Source organism: Tasmannia lanceolata, unplaced genomic scaffold (genome assembly GCF_043159265.1).
Source record: "Tasmannia lanceolata isolate RefF3 unplaced genomic scaffold, GAP_Taslan_0.1 ptg000005l, whole genome shotgun sequence".
NCBI lineage: Eukaryota > Viridiplantae > Streptophyta > Magnoliopsida > Canellales > Winteraceae > Tasmannia > Tasmannia lanceolata.
Genome location: NW_027518682.1, coordinates 21,567,903 through 21,590,945, shown reverse-complemented (window position 1 = coordinate 21,590,945; position 23,043 = coordinate 21,567,903). Strand labels below are relative to the sequence as shown.

The 23,043-nt window shown below is 38.5% G+C and overlaps 3 protein-coding genes across 4 annotated transcripts; 2 read left to right on the top strand and 1 right to left on the bottom strand.

Annotated features, from left to right (window-relative positions):
* Nucleotides 1-5: 5 nt before the first annotated feature.
* Nucleotides 6-8,742, top strand: LOC143877954 (actin-like). 2 transcript variants are annotated; one of them, XM_077380302.1, is made up of 4 exons: nucleotides 6-135; nucleotides 5,525-5,918; nucleotides 6,955-7,568; nucleotides 8,437-8,742. In XM_077380302.1, the coding sequence occupies exons 1-4, from the start codon at nucleotides 124-126 to the stop codon at nucleotides 8,500-8,502; spliced, it is 1,086 nt and encodes a 361-aa protein (XP_077236417.1). In that variant the 5' UTR covers nucleotides 6-123; the 3' UTR covers nucleotides 8,503-8,742. The 2 variants fall into 2 exon arrangements, with proteins under 2 accessions (XP_077236417.1, XP_077236416.1); XM_077380301.1 differs by lacking the exon at nucleotides 6-135 and adding an exon at nucleotides 4,107-4,331 and having other exon boundaries at nucleotides 8,437-8,740.
* A 288-nt stretch (nucleotides 8,743-9,030) lies between these two features.
* Nucleotides 9,031-13,908, top strand: LOC143877955 (RmlC-like jelly roll fold protein). The gene is made up of 3 exons (XM_077380304.1): nucleotides 9,031-9,359; nucleotides 13,055-13,176; nucleotides 13,298-13,908. Exons 1-3 carry the CDS (start codon nucleotides 9,227-9,229, stop codon nucleotides 13,619-13,621), a joined length of 579 nt encoding a protein of 192 aa, XP_077236419.1. The 5' UTR covers nucleotides 9,031-9,226; the 3' UTR covers nucleotides 13,622-13,908.
* Nucleotides 13,909-14,954: 1,046 nt separating this feature from the next.
* On the bottom strand, nucleotides 14,955-21,047 carry LOC143877952 (uncharacterized). The gene is made up of 5 exons (XM_077380299.1): nucleotides 20,751-21,047; nucleotides 18,721-19,651; nucleotides 18,430-18,525; nucleotides 17,479-17,615; nucleotides 14,955-15,430 (listed from the first exon to the last, which is right to left on the bottom strand). Exons 1-5 carry the CDS (start codon nucleotides 20,963-20,965, stop codon nucleotides 15,241-15,243), a joined length of 1,569 nt encoding a protein of 522 aa, XP_077236414.1. The 5' UTR covers nucleotides 20,966-21,047; the 3' UTR covers nucleotides 14,955-15,240.
* Nucleotides 21,048-23,043: the final 1,996 nt, after the last annotated feature.

The following is a 23,043-nucleotide window of genomic DNA, read 5'->3' as shown; positions in this document are numbered from 1 at the left end:
GAATCTTCAACAGTTCTTCAAGGTTCTAATGGATTTCAATGGGACCCTCATGTGATACCGGGAGAATATCTAAAAATCAGCAGCACCAGATGGAGCTGCACAATAGCCAAGACCCATGAACGAATGCTTTCGCATGTAAGCAAATTGTTTTGATTTGTTACATCTAGTTTTTGTTTCGTATGTTCACATGAAAATCATTCTATGACATTGTTTCTTCAGAGACCTACAGAAAATTTCTAGCTATCGTTACATAGTCCAAAGCTACCCAAAAAAAAAAAAAAATTTGAAAAGAAAATGAACTGAAATATACACCAAAGCTACAAAAGCTAGGGAACTACAGAAAGCTTCCCGAATTCCATGTCAGTGTGTGTTTACATGCATATTTGTGTTGAATTATATCTGATATAAAAATTAGAAGACAATGGACATAGTCAATTTCCCCTGCTTTTCTCCAAAGCAGGAGGCAATTATATCAAACTACCTGTTACCATTTACCATTGAAAAAAAAAATTACCTGTTACGTTTAATATATTTAGGCACTTGATACACCAACAAGTGTAATATGATCACTCCTATTATCACTTTTGGATTTCAAAAACCTTTGAATTAGCACAAAAGAAAGAAAGAAATTGAATAGAATAGTATACCAAGCAAATATGATTGTAGAAAGTGAACATGTGTGGAAAAATAAAAGAAACACAAACGCATGTGTGGAAAATTGGCAACTAACCATAGAAGCATGCAGTGTTTATTGTAAACATCATAGATATCAAGGAAATGGTGTTCATATATCGAACTCCCTAATTAAGACACAGTGCTAGAGTAGCAAGGAAAGATGTTTGAATTCATTCATACATCCAACCAATCATATCCCCGAGTAAACATCCACTTCTCATCAGGTTGTTAGATCTCAAACCAAAACTGATTCACTCGTAAACTTTTATCAGATTATATTTCAATCTCATCTGCATTGTCAAGATATCACAAGGCATATATTATGACACATAATGAATGAGATTCTTCAGAACCAAGTAATGAATGTGATGCACTAACTTCAAGAGAAACATTTATGAGTCTTTTTCATTGAAAGACATCAGTTGGGAACAAAGATGGAAATGCCCAAACAGATTTCTGAGTCCACCAAAAACATAACACCAATCCAAGTTTGAAGTAAAAATAAAAATAAAATCCAACAAGGCACAGTTCTTTACATGTCTTGAAAGTTGAAATCTGTAGTTTATTTTCAAGTGTCTATCTTTAGGCTGTTGGAAAATGGGTTTGAAAAGATCAAGTTCCTCAAGAATTCCGTGAGAGTTTGCTTGCTATACTAAAAATAACCCGAAAAATTTTCAGCAAAATAATGTTTATAGTTCTCAAAGGCCTTCAAACAAGGTCATTCTGTTATTTCGGAGTAGCGTTTGGAAGTGATTTCCCAAACTCCAATTCAGCTAAATATTTCATCCATGGGTAACTTACTCCCAGCCCAGTCAAGAGCCTCCACAGACATTTCAAACTCTATTTTCAAATTTTGAATAACACCTCCAACCATATCTTGCAGATTTGGTATTCTCCAAGAGCATACACAGGCAGTTGAAATATTGCAAATGCAAAGGGAGAGCGGCATATCCGCTGCTATGCTTGCCATATATGCATTTCGGATCATTGGCAATATAATCCAAAAAAGTGGCAACTTTGAGTGTAAATTCTACAGCTAAGGTTGTTCAATTCATGCTAAAAACTGTCACTATCTGAAGAACCATTTAAAATGGTTCCCCCAAGCAGAGCAATACTTGTTTGTTATGCTGCAAGGTTAACATAAATTTTTGAGATATGTGCTGCTAAGAGAAGGTAAGGTATCAGAGGTACTTCAGAATATAAAAGCCCCTCTCCTTCTCCCTACAGACGAGTCCTTGTGAAGCTAATGGCTGAGGAGAACCAGATCATCTGAACTGAAAGCAGTATGCTTCACCAATCCTTAAAATCCAACTCCCAAGATATTTCTCACTTGAACTTCCACACCATAACTAAATTTAACCTTTCCCCAATCCATAATCTCACAAGATGTTTTTGATCGACTTAAGGCACCATCTACAGGACATAAGAAACCTCTAACCACGGTATTGCCAGCATATATTAATGGAAATGCAATCAGTTGTGATACCTTCTTCAAAGAAGGAAAGTGATCCATATAGAATCATATCTCCTGAACTGCTAACAAATGGAATCCACAAAGGTCAAAGAGCTTTGATTGGGGTCATATACAGCCCTTATCAAACAAGATTGCATGTTCATAACCATTTTACACCCAAACCCAGTTGAGCTTTTGACCTTTTAGTTTTGCTAAATCCATCGTTGGTATTCTGTTTGGCATCCTTAAAGATACAAGGGTAATACCATCCTGTTATTACACCATCTGACCTCTTCAATGGGGAAGCCATAACATGGAAAGGAATTATGGCACACTAAAGGCAGTGCTAACCTCGAGCTAAAGCCTTCAAAGTCACTGACAGACAGATCTTACATAGGATCATTGGCAATATAATCTGAAATACTGGTGGTTTGATTATATGTTCTCCAGCTAAGGTTGTTCGATTAATCCTAAAAACAGTCACTATCTGAAGAATGATTTGAAATGGCTCCCCCAAGTAGAGCAGGACTTGCTAGTCTTGCAGCAAGCTTATCAATTTACGACTCTGTACTGCTTTAGAGAAGGTAAGGGATCAGAGCATACACAGTCCTTTGCAGTCTGATTGAGAGATATTTCCTGAGATGTATCTAGTATATTTAGAAGAGCATGAAGAGAACTAGTAAGATCTCAAATCGCTGCGAATATGTAGTTCTAATACCATGATAATGCTTGGGAAGCCAGAGATTTGGAAACACTAAATATATGTAAGAGCAAAACCGATGGGGTATTTATACAATTTTGGGGTAGACTTGGACAACCTTGGAGAGCTATACGCAACTGAAATACCAATATGCACTGCATCTCCTTGTAAGATATAATAGATATGCCAAACTCAAGCATGCCACTATCCATTACTGCATATTAGCTAACTGTCATATGTTTGGATTCAGGCAAGGACAAGTTTAAAAACAACGTTAGTAGACTGGTCGACAAGGGCGGTAAGTGGTTCAATTTAAGTTGGGATACCAGTGTGGATATGGATTGGGAGATCTCATTGCTTCTTCATCTAGTGATGTCCTAATACTGATATTATTAGTTGAAAAGATATTCAATACCAGTATGCTTGATAGTAACATCCTCAATGACATTTTTACCTCATATCTAACACTAGCTGGCTGATGTAAATCCTGAACAGCTAATTAGTCATTGTTTATTATTTAGTCACTCAATAGCTTGTAGCCAGTTAAGGAATCATCTAATTGAAAATGACTTTGGGGGTTGAAAATGACCTTATAATCTTTGTCCCATGCATGTAGAGTATTACTAATCTGGTTAAGCTTGATTAGGATCACCTGGGCATAATCCGATATATTAACATCTTATGTCCCAAGTCCTTAATTACACTAAAGTGCTGCTGAAAATCTATTGACTATGTTAAAAGGCAGAGAGTATATTGATAAAAAAAAATCCGTCAACTGATTTAAGAAAATGACCGGTGCTGAGTCAAGGAAATCTTCAGCATTTATGTATATGTTTCAGGCATCTAATTCTTTAACCAGCCATTCAAGATCCATTTATTAAGTTTCTATGCCCATTTATCCAAAGCAACCATCACCACTATCATACCATTAACTTCTTAAGTCTAAACATAGTGGACAGAACTGTAGGCAGAGGAAACACCATTAATAATTCCCACTGAATGCACTATCTAGCCCATAGTGGGTTTTGGAAAGAAGCTTTACCTAATTCCAATAGCTCATGATTTGGCCTGAGATGATATGAAGCCTCTTTGCTCCCAACCATACCATAGCAAGGCAAAAGATCTATGGAATTTAAATGTTAACCGTTTGTTGGCCATGGCCTATCTAGGATGAGACCAACAAATGAACGGTTTGGATCATTACAAAAAAATTGTCCTCACCTTTGCTTTAACGTAGAGAAGGAGAATACCCTTTTGCAAAGATGCTGAAAGGCAACCGAAAGAAACACACCAAAGAAATACCAAGATTCATGGAAAGGCAAAAGCTGTTATTCCCCTCCATAGCTTTCCTTTTCTTCTCTCTTCATGTACATGACATGCAGTTTTATTTGCCTTCGTTCATCCAATTTTTTCACACTCTGCTGTTCATCCACCCAAAATAATATGGAGTTAGATGATGAAATTCGAGCGATTGTTTGCGACAACGGGTCTGGAACTGTGAAGGTGAGACCTTTTTGGTTCCCTTCTTCTCTCCTCTTTTTTGTCCCTCTTTCCTTCCTCTTTCCTTCTCAGTCTTATGGGTCTCTCCATGGATAATATAACACCCATAGGTGGGCCCCTTCATGGATCAGCGGTCATAAATTGGATATCATCCACATTTTAACGTACAGAAATCTCCCTCGATCAGATCCGGCGTTATTATATGAGAAAAATATGAGCTGGCAAAAGTATAAATAGGGCCTACTTACCAATCAAAAATAAATAAATAGGGCCTACTTTTTTTTTTTTTTTAGGGTGCAACTGGGGCCAGGTTGAGACCATCGTTAGCCCAATCCGAGCCTTGGGCTGAGGAGGGTCAACCGTACCTAACCCAACCTGGCTAACCCAAATTTTTAATTTGGGTGTAGGGGTGCAACTCGGGTCGGGTTGGATAGCATTGAGGCCAACCCTAGCCCATCCCACGATGGCATGCCCTCAACCCTAACCCAACCCATCCCAAGCGGCAGGTCAAGGATGGTCAACCCTAACACAACCCGCCTCTAAATCTCTCAACCGTAACCCAACTCCTCTAACCAAATCAGGTAGGGTTGAGTCAACTTAATCCAAACATTACAATAAAATTATGGATCGGACGTCGGGTTCGGTAGGGTCGCCAAAGGCCTCAACACTAACCCAACCCGAAACTAAATTGGGTTGGCTTTCCCCAACCCAACCCAACCCAACCCAAGGAAATACCATCCCAACCTGAGGCAAATTCGGGTTGAACGTGGCAGGTTTGGGTTGAGCCTGACCCAAGTTGCACCCTGAATTGGGTACAAAAAAGGAAAAATATATTAAAGGGACAACCCACTTAACATCTTAAAAATCACTGTAAAATTGGGGTGGGGGTTGTCCAATCATAGGCATTCTGTCTTGGATAGATAAGGTATCATGATACCCATCCATTCGTGCACTCACCAAGTCGTCGGATTCATCAAGTAGGAGCATGTGGGATTTGAGTCATCAAATCGTGTGTGTGTGTGACGGGTGCGAAGGGATTGGGTTTTGGTTGAAATTAAATCAGGTTGGCTTTTCCTAACCCAACTCGAGCTAAAATAGGGTTGAGCCCGACCCAAGTTGCAACCATACTTTTTTAAAGATATTATAAGTAGCGCCTACTTGTTCAATGATCTAAAACACATTTTAACTAAGTGCAGGCTGGTTTCGCCGGGGAAGAGGCTCCAAGTGTGGTCATCCCCAACGTGGTTGGCCGGCCGCGAAACAAACACAGCATGATTGGGATCGGGCAAAAGGACATTTACATAGGGGACGAAGCGCAAGCAAGGAGAGGAGTCCTTCGCTTGAGCTTTCCTGTGGATCATGGCATAGTGAGAGACTGGGAAGGCATGGAGAAGCTGTGGGAGCACACTTTTGAGAGGGAGCTAAGGGTGAAGACAGAAGAGCAACCCATCCTCCTCACAGAAGCTCCATTGAATCCAAAGCTGAATCGAGAGAAGATGGTAGAGATAATGTTTGAGGTGTTTGAGATCCCAGCCACCTATGTAGCAATTCAAGCCGTGCTTTCTTTATATGCTAGCGGGCGCACAACAGGTTACAACATGTTTCTTTTGTTTCTTCCTTAGAAGGGGGCATCATGATATTTTCCACCCCCTTGGTTTTTGTACCGTCCACTCTCTCTATTTGCGGGACATTGATCAAATAGGTGGGATTATGTAGCTAGGCTTGTTTGATTCTCATATTATAATGGGATTCTTGCTTATCAATCTCTAGTAAGCAAAATATTTCCCGTTAAATGTGGGCAGAAAAATAATTTTTTGAATTTGATGAGAATATCCTTCATTCACTTCTAAAATCATGATTTTTTTCTTTTATACTGAGAAAAAATAAAATCATTAGTTGGCTAAAAAAAATGTAGTTTTATAGAGATACAAAACAAACAAACAAAACATTATTTTAGAACCATACAAAGGGCATTTGGTTGAAAAATTATTAAATAACTTATGTTAGTAGAAGTAGCACATAGGGACTTAATAGAAATATGAGTTTTTACATGCATACGTTATCCGTGTGTATTTTTCAAAATATATAGTGTGCCTAACTTGTTGAGTATCCAAACCGTTCATTTGATCGCCCCACGTAAATAGGTTGGGCCCAAAAATCATCTCCAAAGGATGATCCTGACCCTCCTAACCCTCTGAACAAAGTAAATCGATGATACATTAAACACTACTCATCGTAGGGTTAAGATCAACCTTTCGAGATATTTTAGAGGGCCAACCAATGTACGTTTGGACAATCCAAGTCGACGGCTTGGATCTTCAAACAAGTTAGATCCAATATATTTTTGAAAAATATGTGCAAGTGCGCGCCTAAGTAAGCATGGAAATCATAATATCATATAGAGATTTGCTATGGTCCATTGCAAAAGGTATTTCACAGCTGGTCTGATGTCAGACCAGATCCAATATACTTTTGTCTTCATTCACTGTGTGGCTGGTAAAGATAGTGATTCTTGATCACTAATCTGATTATAATTTACAGAGTAGGAATTTTAAAGCTGGAAATCCCAACTATTATAAATTGGGGTCCACTAACATCTCCCATTGGGACTAACTATGGAATGCAGGCATTGTGATGGACAGTGGAGAAGGAGTGACACACGTGGTCCCCATCTACGAGGGCTATGCCCTTCCACATGCCATCCATAGGCTCGATCTAGCTGGCAAGGACCTTACTGACACCTTGACTAAGATCCTAACAGAAGAAGGCCACGTGTACACCACGTCAGCAGAGAGGGAAATCGTAAGGGACATGAAGGAACGCCTTGCTTACGTGGCAATCAACTTTGAGAAGGAGCTGGCCACATCGATGGAGAGCTCTGAAGTGGAGAGTGCCTACGAATTGCCAGATGGGCAGAGTATAACCGTTGGATCCGGGAGATTCAGATGCTCCGAAGTCTTGTTTGACCCTGGTCGAATAGGGATGGAGCCTGCGGGAGTACACGAAATAGTGTTCAAATCTATAATGAAGTGTGACGTGGACATAAGGAGGGAGATGTATGGGAACGTGGTGCTGAGTGGTGGGACCACCATGTTACCTGGCTTGCCAAATCGCTTGGCTAAGGAGCTCAGCTCATTGGCGCCGGCTTCTGTTAGGGTTAGAGTGGTTGCCCCTCCTGAGAGGAAGTACAGCGTGTGGATTGGCGGCTCCATCTTGGCTTCACTCAGTACTTTTCAACAGGTACATGTGAGTTTTTACATGATGTCATAGAAATAATATATTTGCCCCCTTTTCTTCCCCAGCCACCCCTGTAGTGTGAAAAGAGTAGTCATAAATACACTCTACGAGTAGGAGTGTAAACGAGCCGAGCCGAGCCGAGCTTGGCCAGGCTCGGCTCGGCTCTTTAAGCTCAAAAGCTTGGCTCGGGCTCGGTCAGGCTTGGCCAGGCTCGCAAGCCTTACCAAGCTCGGATTATATTAAGTTCACACCCCTCATCTTCCCTGGAAAGCCCTATCTAGTATAATTTGACCACTTTTTTTACACTATGGGGGGTGGTCCAAGTAACAAATGGGGTTCCAAAAATGAAGTGACATATTTTGCCTCCCCCTTTCACTCTCTGGACAACCCTTTTTAGTGTATATATTAATATATAATATATATATATTTAAATATATTAAATTCTTAACGAGCCGAGCCTGGCCTAAATCGGGCTCGGCTCGGCTCGTTAAGGATTCAAGCCAAGCTCAAGCGAGCTTCCGAGCCCGAGCCAAAATTGACACCCTTATCTACGAGGGTGGCCCACGGAAGAAAATGGTGGAATGTATCACTTTCCTTTTTTAAAAAGTATATTGGGGGCTACAAGATCCAAACCATTCACTTGAATTGTTCCAATGTAAATAGGTTGGCCCCCAAAATCATCTCCAAAGGATGATCCTAGCTCTCTGATATGATCCAACTACAATTGACTTTCTAAGATGCTGCAGTTGGATCAAAGCGTGAGCTCCGGTCAAGATTTTCGTGCTCTTTTAACATTAACAGCTTATCAACTGATCACTCTCTCTCACACACACACACATATTAATGGTAATTGGTGGTTGTTTGATTGCAGATGTGGATTAGCAAAGAGGAATACATGGAGTCGGGTTCTTCCATTGTACACATGAAATGCTTTTAATACCACAAGGATGTTCATCTTTATAACGAAATGTTCCTTCATTTTTTTCTAAACTTTTAATGAAATAGCAAAAGGATTATCTTGATGTGAATAAAAGATGGGTCCAAATCACGCTGATGCGTCCCACCTAACATGGATCAGATTTCTTAACAGCGATAAGTCAGCTTTGGCACTTTTGCAGTCTGCTATTGATATTGGCACTACCATGTACTGATAATTGCACAAGCCCAACTTGTCTTTTCGTTTTTTTTAATTGGCTTAAGAGCTTTTGGGGAACTATAATGACCTTTGACAGGTGTTTAAGTAATATAAGACAGGTTGAATTAGTGCATTTATCAAAATATTGTAGTGCCATCAGTAGCCTAAAATTTAGTCATATTAGAGGAACACGAAGACCTTTATGTAATTTTACCTCTACCCCAAGTTCCAAAGTCCAATGTCCAATGTCCAATGTCCAATGTCCAAGTCCTCTGCCATCACAAAAGCGACAAAAATAGATAGGTTGGTGATGAATTCTACACCTAGTAATGATTTTTTGTCGTGGATCCAAAGGGACTGATAATGGGAAATTGAAGGGTGCGTGGATAGTTCAGACGATAGCCCTGGGGCTGGGAAATTTTGGTCTTTCACAAAAGGGTCCCACCATAAGAACATTGAATCCCTTTGTTGCATTTAGCTCGCAGACTCTCTCCATTCTCCTTGCTGTGCACTCAATAAGAAAGAAATGGGTTCACCAAAAATGGCTTCGGAAATCGCCACATTGTTAAATCTAGTGCCTCACCCGGAAGGAGGTTTCTTTTCAGAAACATTCAGAGATTCCTCAATAACCCTCTCCAAATCTCTACTTCCACCCCAATGTAAGCAACCCTGCCCTCCCATTTATTTTCATCCATCATAACATGACATCCCTTGTAAAACTCTAGAAACATTTATTTTCAGATGTTATTCTTCGGGGTATTGATTTAGATGATTTTGTCTTTTGGATTACTTTTAATTCGATCATTCATATAATTTACTGCTTTGGGCATCGATCGTTTATCTTCTCCTTTTTCAATGGGTTTTCTATGTTGGATTGTTATATTAGTATTTCTTTCTTCCATATGGTGGATGCTTGTGGTTTACCTATGTGGGTATGGATTCTTTTGCCATTTCATTGGGCCTTCTTGTTAGATCTAATGATAATTCTTTTGTTTTCACTGGAGTATTCGTTAATTTGGGTGTGGACTTTCTTGCCATTTTTTTTTGCTTAATTTCTTTTCTGTTTTTTTCACAAGACTCTCATCAAGGGGGTGGTTTCTGTAGTTTACTGAGTTGGGTATCGATTATTTGAAGTTTTTGTTGAGTAATATCAGCGTTGACTCTCAGTGGATTTGAGAACATGCACCCAAATTTAGAGTGCAATCTTATGATGGAATTCGTAAGTCATTTATGCAATTATTGAGGCTTTGTATTCCAGTGATGCACGGGATCTGTGAGTTTGAAAATAACAACCATATTAATTGTAACTATGAAAAATCACAAGAGATTGGCAAAGCAAGCCCAAATAAGAAGTATAAAAGAACAACTATCTCAATGAATTACCTGAATTATGAGATAAAAGTAGATTGGAATTGTAGATTAATGAACAGGCTTATAGTGAAAAGAGAAAGCAATGTAACAAAAATGTTAGAAATCAGTAATTCTGTCCGAATATGCTAAGGGTTGGACTGGGTGAGGTTCCTTGGGACGTGGGATTGAGTTTGACTTGGTTATTCTGTAAAGTGGAATTGATTATCACCCCTTAGGTGAAAACCTGAAATTTATAAAATAAAAAAGCATTGGTTAGCTGGTGAAAATTAAAGGGCACCTGACCTTGCTGATGTTTTCATTTTGAGATTGAGCTTGATTTTTTTTTTAAATTACTATGTTCGAGAGAACGGATAGCGATTGAATCTCAACTGGGTGTCAAATGCTTATGAACATGTGATCTTGTTTGAGAAGGGCTTCATATGGCCCCAAGAGAAGCTCCTTGGCCTTTGAAACTCCATGTGTTAGCTGCTCAGAAGATATGATTCTATATCGATCACTTTAGTTTCCATCTTTAAAGAAGGTATCACAACTGGTTGCAGTTCTTTCATACATTCAGGCAGTATTGAATTTAGAGATGACATGTCCCATCAATGGTGTGTAAAGTCGATCAAAAACTTCTTGTGAGACTAGGGATTTGGAAAGGCTAAATACTTTCCAGTGGGAAATTTCTTGGGGATTGGGATGTAAAGCGTAAACGCTTTTAGTTCCTCTTGGATAACCATGGGGAGCTGCCCATTGACTTGGGTCGTCTGTTTGATGGTTCATCCATGCATTATAAAGTGGTGAAGATGGTGCTTTGCCTTGCTCAAACCCTTTTGGACTTATGTTGTAGAAATGGTGATTCAAAAGGGCTGCATCTCTGACTATCCTGATTTCTATTTTAGGATATGGGATAAATTGAGGTAAATTGCTGATTGGTTCCACTATATGCTACCTAAACAATCTATCTGTGAGCGCTGCGAAGATAAAGAAGTGGCTTAATTCCCTCAGCCATTAGCTCTGCAAGAACTCGTCTCAAGTACATCGTAAGGGGCATGTATATTACAGAGTACATCTTATCCCCTTACCTTCTGCCTAGGAGTACAAAATTTGTAATTTGATGCTAATCATGTAGCAAGACAAGTCCTGCTTTACCTGGAGGGAGGGAGGGAGGGAGGGAGGGAGGGAATTTCAAATTGTTCTTCAGATAGTGATAGACTGGTAATTTAGGATGACTCGAACAACTTCATCTGGAGAACATATTATCAAAGCCGCCACTATTTTGGATTATATTTTCGATTATCTAGGAATGATCTGTCTGTCAGTATCTTTGAATGTTTTAGCTTTAGGTTAGCACCCTGTTTAATGTGCCATAATTTGCTTCCCCATTATAACTTCACCATTGAAGAGGTCAGAGGGTGTAACAACATGATGGCGTTAGCCTATTATCTTGAAATTTGCCAAGCAGAATACCAAAGATGGATTTAGCAAAACCAAAAGGTCCACAATTCAGCTGGGACTTGGTGTGGCCCTGAGTCCAAGTCGACTCATAACTCTGTTGAATACTTTATCTAGTTAGTCGAGCTCCAACATTGTACAATTTAGTCATATTTCTTGCGTTTTACTCAAATGAGGTTTTGGTGGTTTTGGAATAACCAAGTACCCTTTTAACTCAACCTGAGTCTTGTTGAGTTCGTTATACATTTTTGACTCGGAGAGTATTTTGAGCATTTGACTGAGTTTCTGTACTCAACCTGAGTCTTGATTGAGTTGGTTTGACATTTTTTACTTGGAGAGTATTTTGAGCATTTGACTGAGCTTCTATACACTGGGGAGGAGCTGTTGTAGTTGCGTGTTGCAAACAATCTCACTCCGATTTTGATTTATACAGATTGCTTGGAAGTTTGGGAGTGACAGGGCACGGGGAGCTGGATTGGCTTTGTGATGAATGAGACAGGCAGTTCTTTGCAAGAAGGGATTCCATGGAGTTCATTTTATTTGATTTGAGTTTGTTCGTATCTATTTCAAGAAGGGATTCTATAGAGTTCATTTGATTGAAGTTTGTCTGTTTCTATTTCACTAATGAGTTGCTTAGGATTGATTTTGATATTTCTGTCATTCACTATCCATGAATACTAATTAGTTAATAATAGTGGTGAGACTGTTGGTGCTGCAGGGTCTGATCTTTGATCATAGGTCATCTTGACCGTGAGGCATCAAATTTCAATCTTCATAGCCAAATATTATTTACCAGGAAAATAGCTTTCGATGTAGCATTCATTACCTTAAATTCAACTTAAATGAACAGATGCTATATTGGAATCTGTAGATTACTCATTTCTTTTAGGAAAATTATGTATACTAATACTATTGCCAACGTTTATGTGGCCATAATTTTTTGCTACTCTTCTTATAAATGATTCTTTGAACTGGCGTTGCTAAGGCCCTGTTTGTTTTAGATTGTGACAACCGATTGTGAGTCCCAAACTGATTATTTAACACAAAATTAAACTTAATTTTGAGTCCAATAATTGGTTTTGGTCTCACAATCGGATGTCATAACTCATAATCTAAAACGAACAGGGCCTAAACTGCTATGATTTGTGGGTTTTATGTTCTGTCTTGCACATTGGATGCTGATGAAATAGAATTGGATCCAGTACTCAGACTATTAACTTCTGAATAATGATGACTGTGATGGCTACTGCTTAAGTTTCATTATTAAGTAGTTAGTGCACGTGATGTTGTAAATTGGCCAAAATTAGATGTGGAATTTTATAATTTGGTTAATTTGCCTGTATCCCTTTTCCCCCATAATTTTAAGCAATTCGCATGTCATTTATTTTTTCTAAAACAATTAATCTTACATTTCAAGATTTGATTCGATTGGTGCCCTTGTGAGATATGAACCTACTCGATTTTTTTTATTTTTTATTTTTTTGAAACGTATCTTATTCAGCCTTTCTTACTCCTCATTTCAGCTTCTAACTAAATGCTTTTTCAGACAAGGTGGATCGCCCAATCAGCACATCCATCTACTTCTTGCTGCCATCTGGAAGCATCTCGCACCTCCACCGCATCCCATGTGCCGAAGTCTGGCATTTTTACATGGGCGAACCTCTCACGGTTCGAAAAACTCGGCCTTGTTTCATAGATTTACGAAATAAAGGAATCCACATTTCACTTCTATATACTATACTAATATACACATCTTCTGATTTCTCTTTTTATGATGATCATTAACCAGGTATTTGAGCTTAGTGAAGATGGGCAGATTAAGCTGACTGTTCTTGGTCTTGATCTTGAAGCTGGTCAACGCCCCCAATACACGGTGCCACCGAATGTTTGGTTTGGTTCATTTCCGACGAGAGATGTGGAGTCCCATTCCTCCAATGGCAGTTCACTCGTCCGAGCACCTCTTAGGGACGCTGAGACCCATTACTCGTTGGTTGGGTGCACTTGTGCGCCCGCCTTCCAGTTCCAGGACTTTGAGCTGGCCAAATATGAAGATATCATTGGTCTCGCTCCCAATGCGAATCCCTTCATACGGTATCTCACACACACTGAATGATCGGAACAGGTTCCAAATCCTTTGATGGAATTTTTTATGTTCTGCAAACAAAAAATTATAGTATTTTCAGCATAAGCAACGGAGATTACTCTGTTGTTCTTTCTATAATTAACGGAGTTCAGACGATGCTTGGCTAAGGAGAAGGGCATGAACCTTCGGCTAGAGGCAGACTGGTCTTATGTTTGAATGGGTCTAGAATTGTCTTAACCGGTCTTTAAATAACAACTAGTCCCATGTAATAAGAAAAACACAATCTTTCTTTTTGAGTAGGGTTTTTCTTTTCACTATTTTTCTGTCGTTGCTCATGCCCTCTCAGTTCTCTTCCTCTCACGCTCTCCTTGCACTTCTCTTCTACCACTTGATAAACCCATATTAAAAAAACTTTCATAAGCATTGCTATTAATTCCTTTGACACGAGAATCACAATGAAAGCGGAGTATTAACCTCATAGTTTTGCTGGCTCTGTTAACATTGCATATGTATTATAAGAATAGCAATGAAAGCAGTGATTTAACAAGAGGGTTGCACCATGAAAATAGAGGAGCCCTTTGTCGCGATTAAGGTAAAAAATCTCAGAAAAATACCTTGAAAATAATAACCTATGAAAAGAAAAATTCCAGGGTCCAGCATGAATAAAATTTTCCTAGAAAAGGGTGATTTTTTTTTTCTTTTTGATGAGAGTCAAAAGTTCATAAATAATTTCACCGGATTACAAAACGGTGAGTACCCCAGACATGTAACACTGCAGCTACATTATTTCAATGTGAGCCAAGGTTTTAAATTTCAGTTTCGGTATCTATTTCGGACCCCACCGAAATCCGGAATTTGGTATTAAGTAACATTTTTTTTTTAAAAATGCCATTTTCTCGAAATTTCGAACTGAAATTACTGAATTTTGGTATTTCGCAAAATATCAAATTTTGGGAAATTTCGGTTTTGGCCCCCACCGAAATCCGAAATTTCGGTCGAAATTTAAAACCATGATGTGAGCCCCAAAAACATTCACATCCAAGGAAATGCATGAAAATTAACTTTCCTAGGAAAATTTTCACTTCCAGACAACCCCAAGCTCACTTTTTGATTGCTGATCATTATCCATTTCTCTTCTTGTTTTAATCTCAGCCATTCCGGGAAAGTAACCAAGTGCGAAGTCAGTTTCTTATATTTAATCATTCCCACAAATTCCAATCGGCCCATAACTTTTCCCCACCTTTTGTTATTATCTTTGGTTTGTATGGTACTTACAAGGGTGCTAGTTTGAGATTAAGTAACGTTGGTAAATCGTGATGTGCTAATTTTCCCCATTATTTATATGCCCATCCATGAAATCATCTGAACAAACCACTGAAATGCTCTCATAATGACAAAAACACCCATCTAATGCACTGTTTTACAACCGTATGCTAAGCTATCAGTAAACATACGACAGAAGACAAAAAAAAGAACGAAGGAAATACACTCCATCCTCTTCTCCACATGCATTTTCCCTCCAAGATCTGTTTCTCACTGCCTTGCCATTTTAGAGCAACATGGAGCAGTCAAGGCATCCATAGAAGACACTGAAAAAATTCCATAGCTCCCATAAAACCAACCATGCGGGCAAGCAGAAATTCACCTCACTATTCCCTCTTATCTTCTTCAGACCCCCCATTGGGCAAGATGGAGTCACTGCTCTGTGTAGTTCTACTATCCAGCAGAGGCAAAGAACTCCGGGCGTCCTTCAAAGGGATGGGGTTAGCCGGCTTTATCAGTGTTAGAGTATAATCCTCTTTGTCAAAATCTTCACTTGATTCGTCTGAGTACGCGTATCTAACAGATGCAGATATATTTAGACCTTATCATATACTTTAATTGTCATGTAAAGTTCTAAATATGCATAATAAATTAATCAACAATGTAACAACTTGAATAAAATATGCCCAAATCAATAATATTCTAAACCTTCTGCATCGCATTGAGTTGAACAATAAGTCAATTAACAACAATCAGTGGCATTTATATAGTAACAGAAGAAGCCTCTCTTAGTACTGGAAATAATTCCATTTCGTCAGCCATTAACAATCATAAGTGAATCTTAAAACCACTGAGAATCATGAAGCCTTATGTCTTCCATTTTTTAGATGCACCATATAACTTTTGTCAAATAGAATTTGAGTTGAATCATGAAAGAGCTTCCTATGGGATCTCAGTCGTAATACGGTTTTTATACCTAACTTGATGGCTTCACCGCTTCAGAATAACAGCGATTAGAGCATAATGGCCTTGAATTCCGAGCTGGCATATTTTCCATTTAATAGATGTTGGTTTGAAATACAGTTTGAAATGTGTATTGGCTGGAGACAAGTTATTATTATGTAGCTTAGACATAAAGATGTATGCCCCTTACAACCTCAAGAAGGCTGACATTCTTATCCAGATAAATACAGTTACTAGAAATCCACATAAACAATCTCTAAAAAGTAACAAGAGACAAAGGAAAAGATAAAACCAAACTTGTCTTACAAATATGTGGCGATGTGTCTGTTGCACATCCAACACACCCAGCATAGCACTTTTTCAAGAAATGTTCTGACTTGGTTACATAGTTTCACACAATTCTAAATATTTTAGGTGTGGGTGTGTTAAGATCTGGAAGCATTGAGATAGATTGTTAAAAATGGGAAGCATAGAAATATTTTTTTTTTTGAAAAATAAAAATGAATTAGGAAGCATAGAAATATACAGTTTGTACCATTTCAAAAAAAATACAAATAATTCCATTTCAAAAAAAAGAAATATACAGTTTGTTGAGAACTGGAAGCTTTTAGACGGTTTGTGAGCTGCAATTATGATCTATTTAATGATAGGTGGAGTTGTCTTCAAGGCGGTGATTGAACTGTTTGACGTCAACATTGCAACAGTTTGGCCATAACCAGGAGCAAATGCCGATTTCTATAGCGAGAAATTTACCATAGGTCTCTGTTCGACAATCAGTTTCACAATTGCATATTTTGGCAAGTGCAGGGATTTGGTAGGAGGGTAAAACTTCTGAAGCTTTTTATGTTTTCACATCAGCATCTCCCTTCAATCTGTTGTTGTCATCTTTGTTGTTCTCAAGGAACATGTAACATCTACCTTGTTCAATCTAAATATTTCATGTAAATAAAGTGGTAAATGAATAGCTAGCATAATTTCATGAGGCGGTTGTAAGTTCCAGCAGCTGAAGTTAGGATCAGTCAACAAGAATTGACAGAAGGTGGGAGCACAAGTGGTAATTAGAAAGTAAAAAATTAATATACATTGACCCAAACATCTAGGGATCATGTGACACTGACAGGGGTAAGTATCCAAAATAGAAGGTCCGTGCACCTATACTATGAACAAGTTAGACACCGGTGGATATTTTTTCTCGACCAACTTCAGAAAGAACTTCTGCATTGTGCAATGCATAACCAGGTGAAACAGGAAGTGGACTTTTTCAGACAAACATCAGCAGATTTTTCAATTTCATACCAAATCTAGAGAAAAGCGAGTCAATTTTCTACTACCAGGAAATCACATGGCTTAAGAAAAATGTGTTTTCTGTTCAGTATTTTAGACCATGTATCCAACTATTGGCTTCAAAGTGATCAGCAGAATCCAGGCTTTTAAAACACGGTTTCCAGAATTTGGCTAGAACCGTATTTGTGGATAATGAATCAAATGTTATCTTCAGAAAACATCACCAGTGAAAACAAGTAGTCATTTTTATACGAAGACCAGAGTTTGCCTTTATTGTATAAGTAAGAGCATATGTATTTAAACCTTATAACAATTAAATTAAAAAACTAAACAACACAACTAAACAAAAGGGACCTGGAATGAGGATAAGAGCTCACCGCATAGAATTTTGAGATGGTGCCCAAAGAGCACAGATGACACAGAGAAGAGAAAAGGAAAGCACCTGCCAGAAGGCAGGGATGATCCAGGCACTTAGCCACCGCTGGTTGTACACGTCGCTTGATTTAAAGTACAACTGCATGTCAAACAAAATTAGACACTTACCTCAATAACTAGTTGGCAGTGTATCTTAGACAGGGCCAGGGAATGAAGAATAGCACAAAAAAAGCATATCTTGGCCTATGCAGAATCTTACAAAAAAATGTACTTGTTACAGAGCTAATTGGTGGAAAAAGCAACACAGAAAAGTAGTGGTGAAAATGCTAAGATGAAAAAGAGCAGTCTCTGTAATTGCAGGGGCCAATAGCAAATCAGTTGCCATCTTTAAGTGGATCATACCAGATGTATACATAATTACATACAGAGCTAATTGGAGGAAAAATAAGCATAGAAAAGTAATGGTGGAAATGCTAAGATGAAAAAGAGCAGTCTCTGTAATTGCAGGGGCCAATAGCAAATCAGTCGCCATCTTTAAGTGGATCATACCAGATATATACATAGTACACAAAGAAACATCTAAAAGATATGGATATATTTAAGCCAGCAGAAAGAGGTAGGTAATAGATCAGACATTCCTTGTTAGAAGTGCCTAATCCGACAGTTCTCGTTTGATCTATATTGACAAAAAAATTGTTTACATAATAAATCCAAAGAAATAATAGTGTAGTTTTAGCTGGAGTTTTTGGCCAAAGAGCAAGAAGGGAATGCTTATAAATAAACATAAGTAGTTTGGTACCTGTCAATAATAAGAACAATAATAATTAGTAGTAGTATAGCAGCAGCAGCAGCAGCCACTGCTCCTTAAACCAAAAATCAAGAACTTGGACAAGCCAATTTTCTGCTACTATCGAACCTTGGTCTCCAGTAAGATGCAAAGTAAAGAATATTACCTCGTAACAAATCCAACCTGCAGATAATACAACAGCCACACCCAATGCATTGGTGAATTTCTGGTAAATATCTAATTTGGCCATCATCCTTCTGGCCTGTCGCCAATCACATGCAAAATTCGACAAGTTATAATAGTTTCTGTCAGACAGAAAGTATTTAAGAAGATACGAGCACACATGAAATACATCTACATGTGTCTCTACTAAGAAAAAAAAATGAGAGGAAATTTAGGCCAGTCATAGTGATTTAGAAGAGAAGTTATTCAAACAAAATTAAAGAGGAATGAATACCTGAAGCTTATTCAATGTTTTGGAGAGGGAAGTGAATATCCAAATAATGAAGAAAGCATCAAGCAATGCTACCGGAATAACCAAGAATAATCTGGCCTTTCCTGAAAGATCATTTATGGCACCTACATTCTCAACTAGTTCAAGCACCTCAGATGCCAGAAAGAATGTCATTCCAAGCATAATCACTTTTGAAGTAAGACCGCCAAGAGTAGGCCTCACGACACCATAGCCCATAGAAACCACAAGGATGATGACACGTGACACTGTCCGTTTGACAGCACCAAATGTAACTGCCCATGTCGTAATCCCAGTGGGTCGAACTCCAGTAGTATTGAATTCAGCATACTCGAAGTACCACAAAGCCATTTCAAACATGCCCAATGCAATAACTAGGGTTATGCAATTCTGTAATTGAAGGACCTCTTTCCAAAATCGAGCATACTGAGAGAACCAGAAGATTCCAAGTACCACAAAAGCAAGAGACATTAGCCCATAAAATTTCATAAGCGGAGCCATCCTTCCTGGTAAATAGCCAGCAGGATTTTTCCATATAGTCTTCCCTTCAATAACCAACCCCTTAAGGTTTGGATCACAATATATGAAATACAGGTTATACATCCCAGTTTTTGTAACTGGTATAGATTTTGGTGCCAACGTTGCAACAAGATTATCTGCCTCAAAAGAAGCACCAAATACTTGTGGCCACTGAGGATTTGCTGTAGAGAGCCGGTGGATGACCTGGCCTTCCGTACAGGCACCAAGTTTTGCCAGATCAGACGTGCAGCAAATGGCTCTTTGACCACCATAGGCTGAACCACCAATTGTCTCTCGATCTTCCACCTCAAAAACGATAGCTTGAACCAACCCTGAGTTGGTTCCTTTATTAGCCTGGGCAGCTTCTTTAGTCCTTCGAAATGTAATCTTGTCAAAACTGATTTCAGAAAAATGGAATCATATCAGGCAAATAGTTCCTGGTATAAGTTGCTACGACAAGAATTTGGAATAAACTCTTTTTATCTTTATAATTTTTGAAAAAAAAAACTACTTCTTTGTTTAGGAAAAAACTCCAGATCCCCACAAGTCTATACCTTTCAAAAACCATGAATTCACCAGCTCAGAATATAACATAGAGAGGCGAAAGAGCATTAACATGCAATGTCAGAAAAATGCTACCCATTTGCACATTCAACAAACATTCTGTGGATTGCCAAGACCGCCATTGTTCACAAGAAAGAAAACAATGAAATCAAGTATATACAACTTAGTAGAAAGCTCGCATTAACAAGACATCTACATCAGAAAAATGCCACCCATGTTTACTCATCTCCCTTCCACTAACTTCCATCATAATAGAAAAGAAAACTGAATCAGGTAAAGATAGTTTAATAAAATGTGTAAATCAACTAGACATCCACACCTGAATTCATACAAGCATTCCTTTTTTGAAAGCTATACATGACATATTCCAAAAATCCAACAAACAATTATATCCTAAGGAATGAGTCTGTCTTGATGATCTTCGCTTTTGACAAAATTATTATTGTCAACAGGAAAAAAAAAAAATTTAAACAGAAATACAGATCAATCATAAACCCCAATATTACAGTACGAATGTTAGCAAATATTAGCGGCAGGCATGCCATATAAATCAATGATTAGGAAAAAGATTCGAGAAGGGGAAAAAATGAAAATAAACAATTAATTTGCCAGATTTCATATTAAAACAATGAACAGAAAAATAAATTAAAAAAAAAACGTTAGTGTAATTACACCGTCACGGCGTCACTCTCCATATAGCAATTCGATCCAAGCATTATCACAGATCTCGAAAATTACATCTCAGTGACTATACACAGGATCTTTCACATACTCAAAAAAGGAAAAAAAAATAATAAATCAGCACTTCCTCTACATCTATAAGAAACATCAATACAAAATAAATCCTCCGCATATAAATCAAAAGACCTAATTACTGCATGAAAAAAAACCAGAACAAAAAAAAAGAAATATAAGGAATTGATCTCAAATACCGTATATAAGAATCTCCAATTCCTAGAACCGAGCTCGCATTCCGATTTGGAATCGATGCGTAGAGCCCCTCGCTACCGCCATGGAGTACGAAAGCATTTCCCTTGCTACTGAATTTCGCACCAGAGTAAATGTGAACAGAGGCGTCAATGAGAAGAAGCAAAGATAAAGAGATTAGAAAGAGAAACGAGAGGGAAACGGAATGGATCGACGCCATTTTCGCAGATTAGAGCGCCTAGATCTGTTGCTCTCTCTTTCTTTTCTAGTTGCCCAAAAAGCTCTGTTGAGCGACTGGGGTTTTTTAGTTGACGCTGATTTTATGCGTGGTTTAACTAACCTGAGCTAATGGTGAAGTTAACCCTGGTTAGTCTTAACGAGATTTTATATGGTGCCCGAGCGTGAATCCAGTATTTATTTTAAAGTATAGTGGGGCCCACTTTAAAATATGATCCGAACCGTTCATTTGTCAGGCCATGATGTAAATAAAGCTGCACCCAACAGATCATCTCCAATGGATGATCCTAACCCTCTGATCTGTACATGAACTGCTCATTATAGATCATCCTGTGGAGATGATATGCGAGGTACAACTTATATACCTTGTGTATCAATAAATGAACGGTTTGGATCATCCTTTGAAGTGGCCCCACTGTACTTTTAGAATAATATTGGATTTCATGCTCAGACACCATATAAAGTGCGTGTTTGGCGTACCGTTTAAAACACCGTTTGGCGTTTGAAACACCGTTTTGGGGCCAAACGGCCGTTTGGGAGTGTTTGGGTGTGCATCCACCGTTTGAAACACCGTTTTGAACCCTCAAAACGGCGTTTTGCAAACGGAGGGGGAGAGGTCCGTTTGCAAAACGCCGTTTTGAACGGAGTTTTTGGGCTGTGGGTTTTTACGTGTTTGCCCTCACTAAAACCCATTTTTACATATATGCGTGCGACTTTATGCGTTACGTCAAATACCAAAAAAGTGGGGGTGTTAATATCATTCTTGAGGACACAAATTTGTTAAATTGTTAATATTTAATTCAAAAAAAGGGGCTGCTGATATCATTATATGATCTCTTAATTTTGATTTTTTAAAGACAAAAGAATTAAAAGAAACCCTAGTTTCTTACTTTCTTCATCTACTTTGCAAAGTTGCAAACCCACTCGTCCGCCTCACTGCCTCAACGCCTCCACTCGTTCGTCAAATCCGACCGTTAAGAAGAAGAAGGAGAAGAACCCCAAGGGTATAGCCTTTTTTTTTTTTTTTTTGCAATGATGTTTAATTTTAATAGTGTTTGAATGAGATCCTAATGACCTTTTAATATTGGGCCTAATGAGAGAGTAGTTGAGTTACATTGAAGCCAACCAAACAATGGCCTTTTTGGTCATTTTACCACTAAAACTCCGTTTTGGGGCATTTGCAACCAAACACACAATACCTCCGTTTGCCGTTTAAAACGCCGTTTTGATCTGGCCAACCAAACACGAAAATGCCGTTTGGCAAAACACCGTTTTGAACCAAAATACCGTTTTGCAAAACGGCGTTTTAAACGCTATTTCAAACGGTACACCAAACACACCCAAAATCTCAGTCCTAAACGGGCCACATGCTTGATCATAGATGAATAATTTAAAGGGAAAATGATATCCACACTCCCTTCTTTTAACCATGCTACTCTTTTCTTTATTCTTCATTTTTTATTGGCTATTAAAGCTAATAAAATTCTCAAAATCTATAAAAATGCCATCGTCAAAACAAGGGAGTGGAGATATCATTTCCCCGATTTAGAGCGAAAAAAAATCTATTAATTGGCCAGCTAGGATGCGTGTATAGCTATAGCTAATTTATTCACCTTAAGCCAGAATTGGGGTCTTCACATCGTGAAAAGGGTCCAATAATATAATTAAACGGGGTGGTATACTGGTATTGCCACCCACATGAGTTTGTGCATTCCACCGACATTACTTTGTCCTATTTGCAACGTTTTTGTTGTGAAATGCTGTTACGAAGCGCTTTACAAGTCTCGTGTGATGACCCTACCAAAACTCTCTCTCTCTCTCTCGTTTTTCTTATTTTCGACGCGTGTTTTTCTCGAGGTAGAAACTGAAAAAGCTTCCGTTATTGGCAGCCCTCACTCCCCCAAACACTCTCTCTCTCTCTCTCTCTCTCTCTCTCTCTCTGTGTGATAGACACTCGTCAGAATTTTGGGTTCGCTCATACCATAGACTGTTCTGTACCAAGTAATAGAATTTTGATTGAAAGAGAGGAAAGCGAGAGATCTTAGTATTGTAGAGTAACAT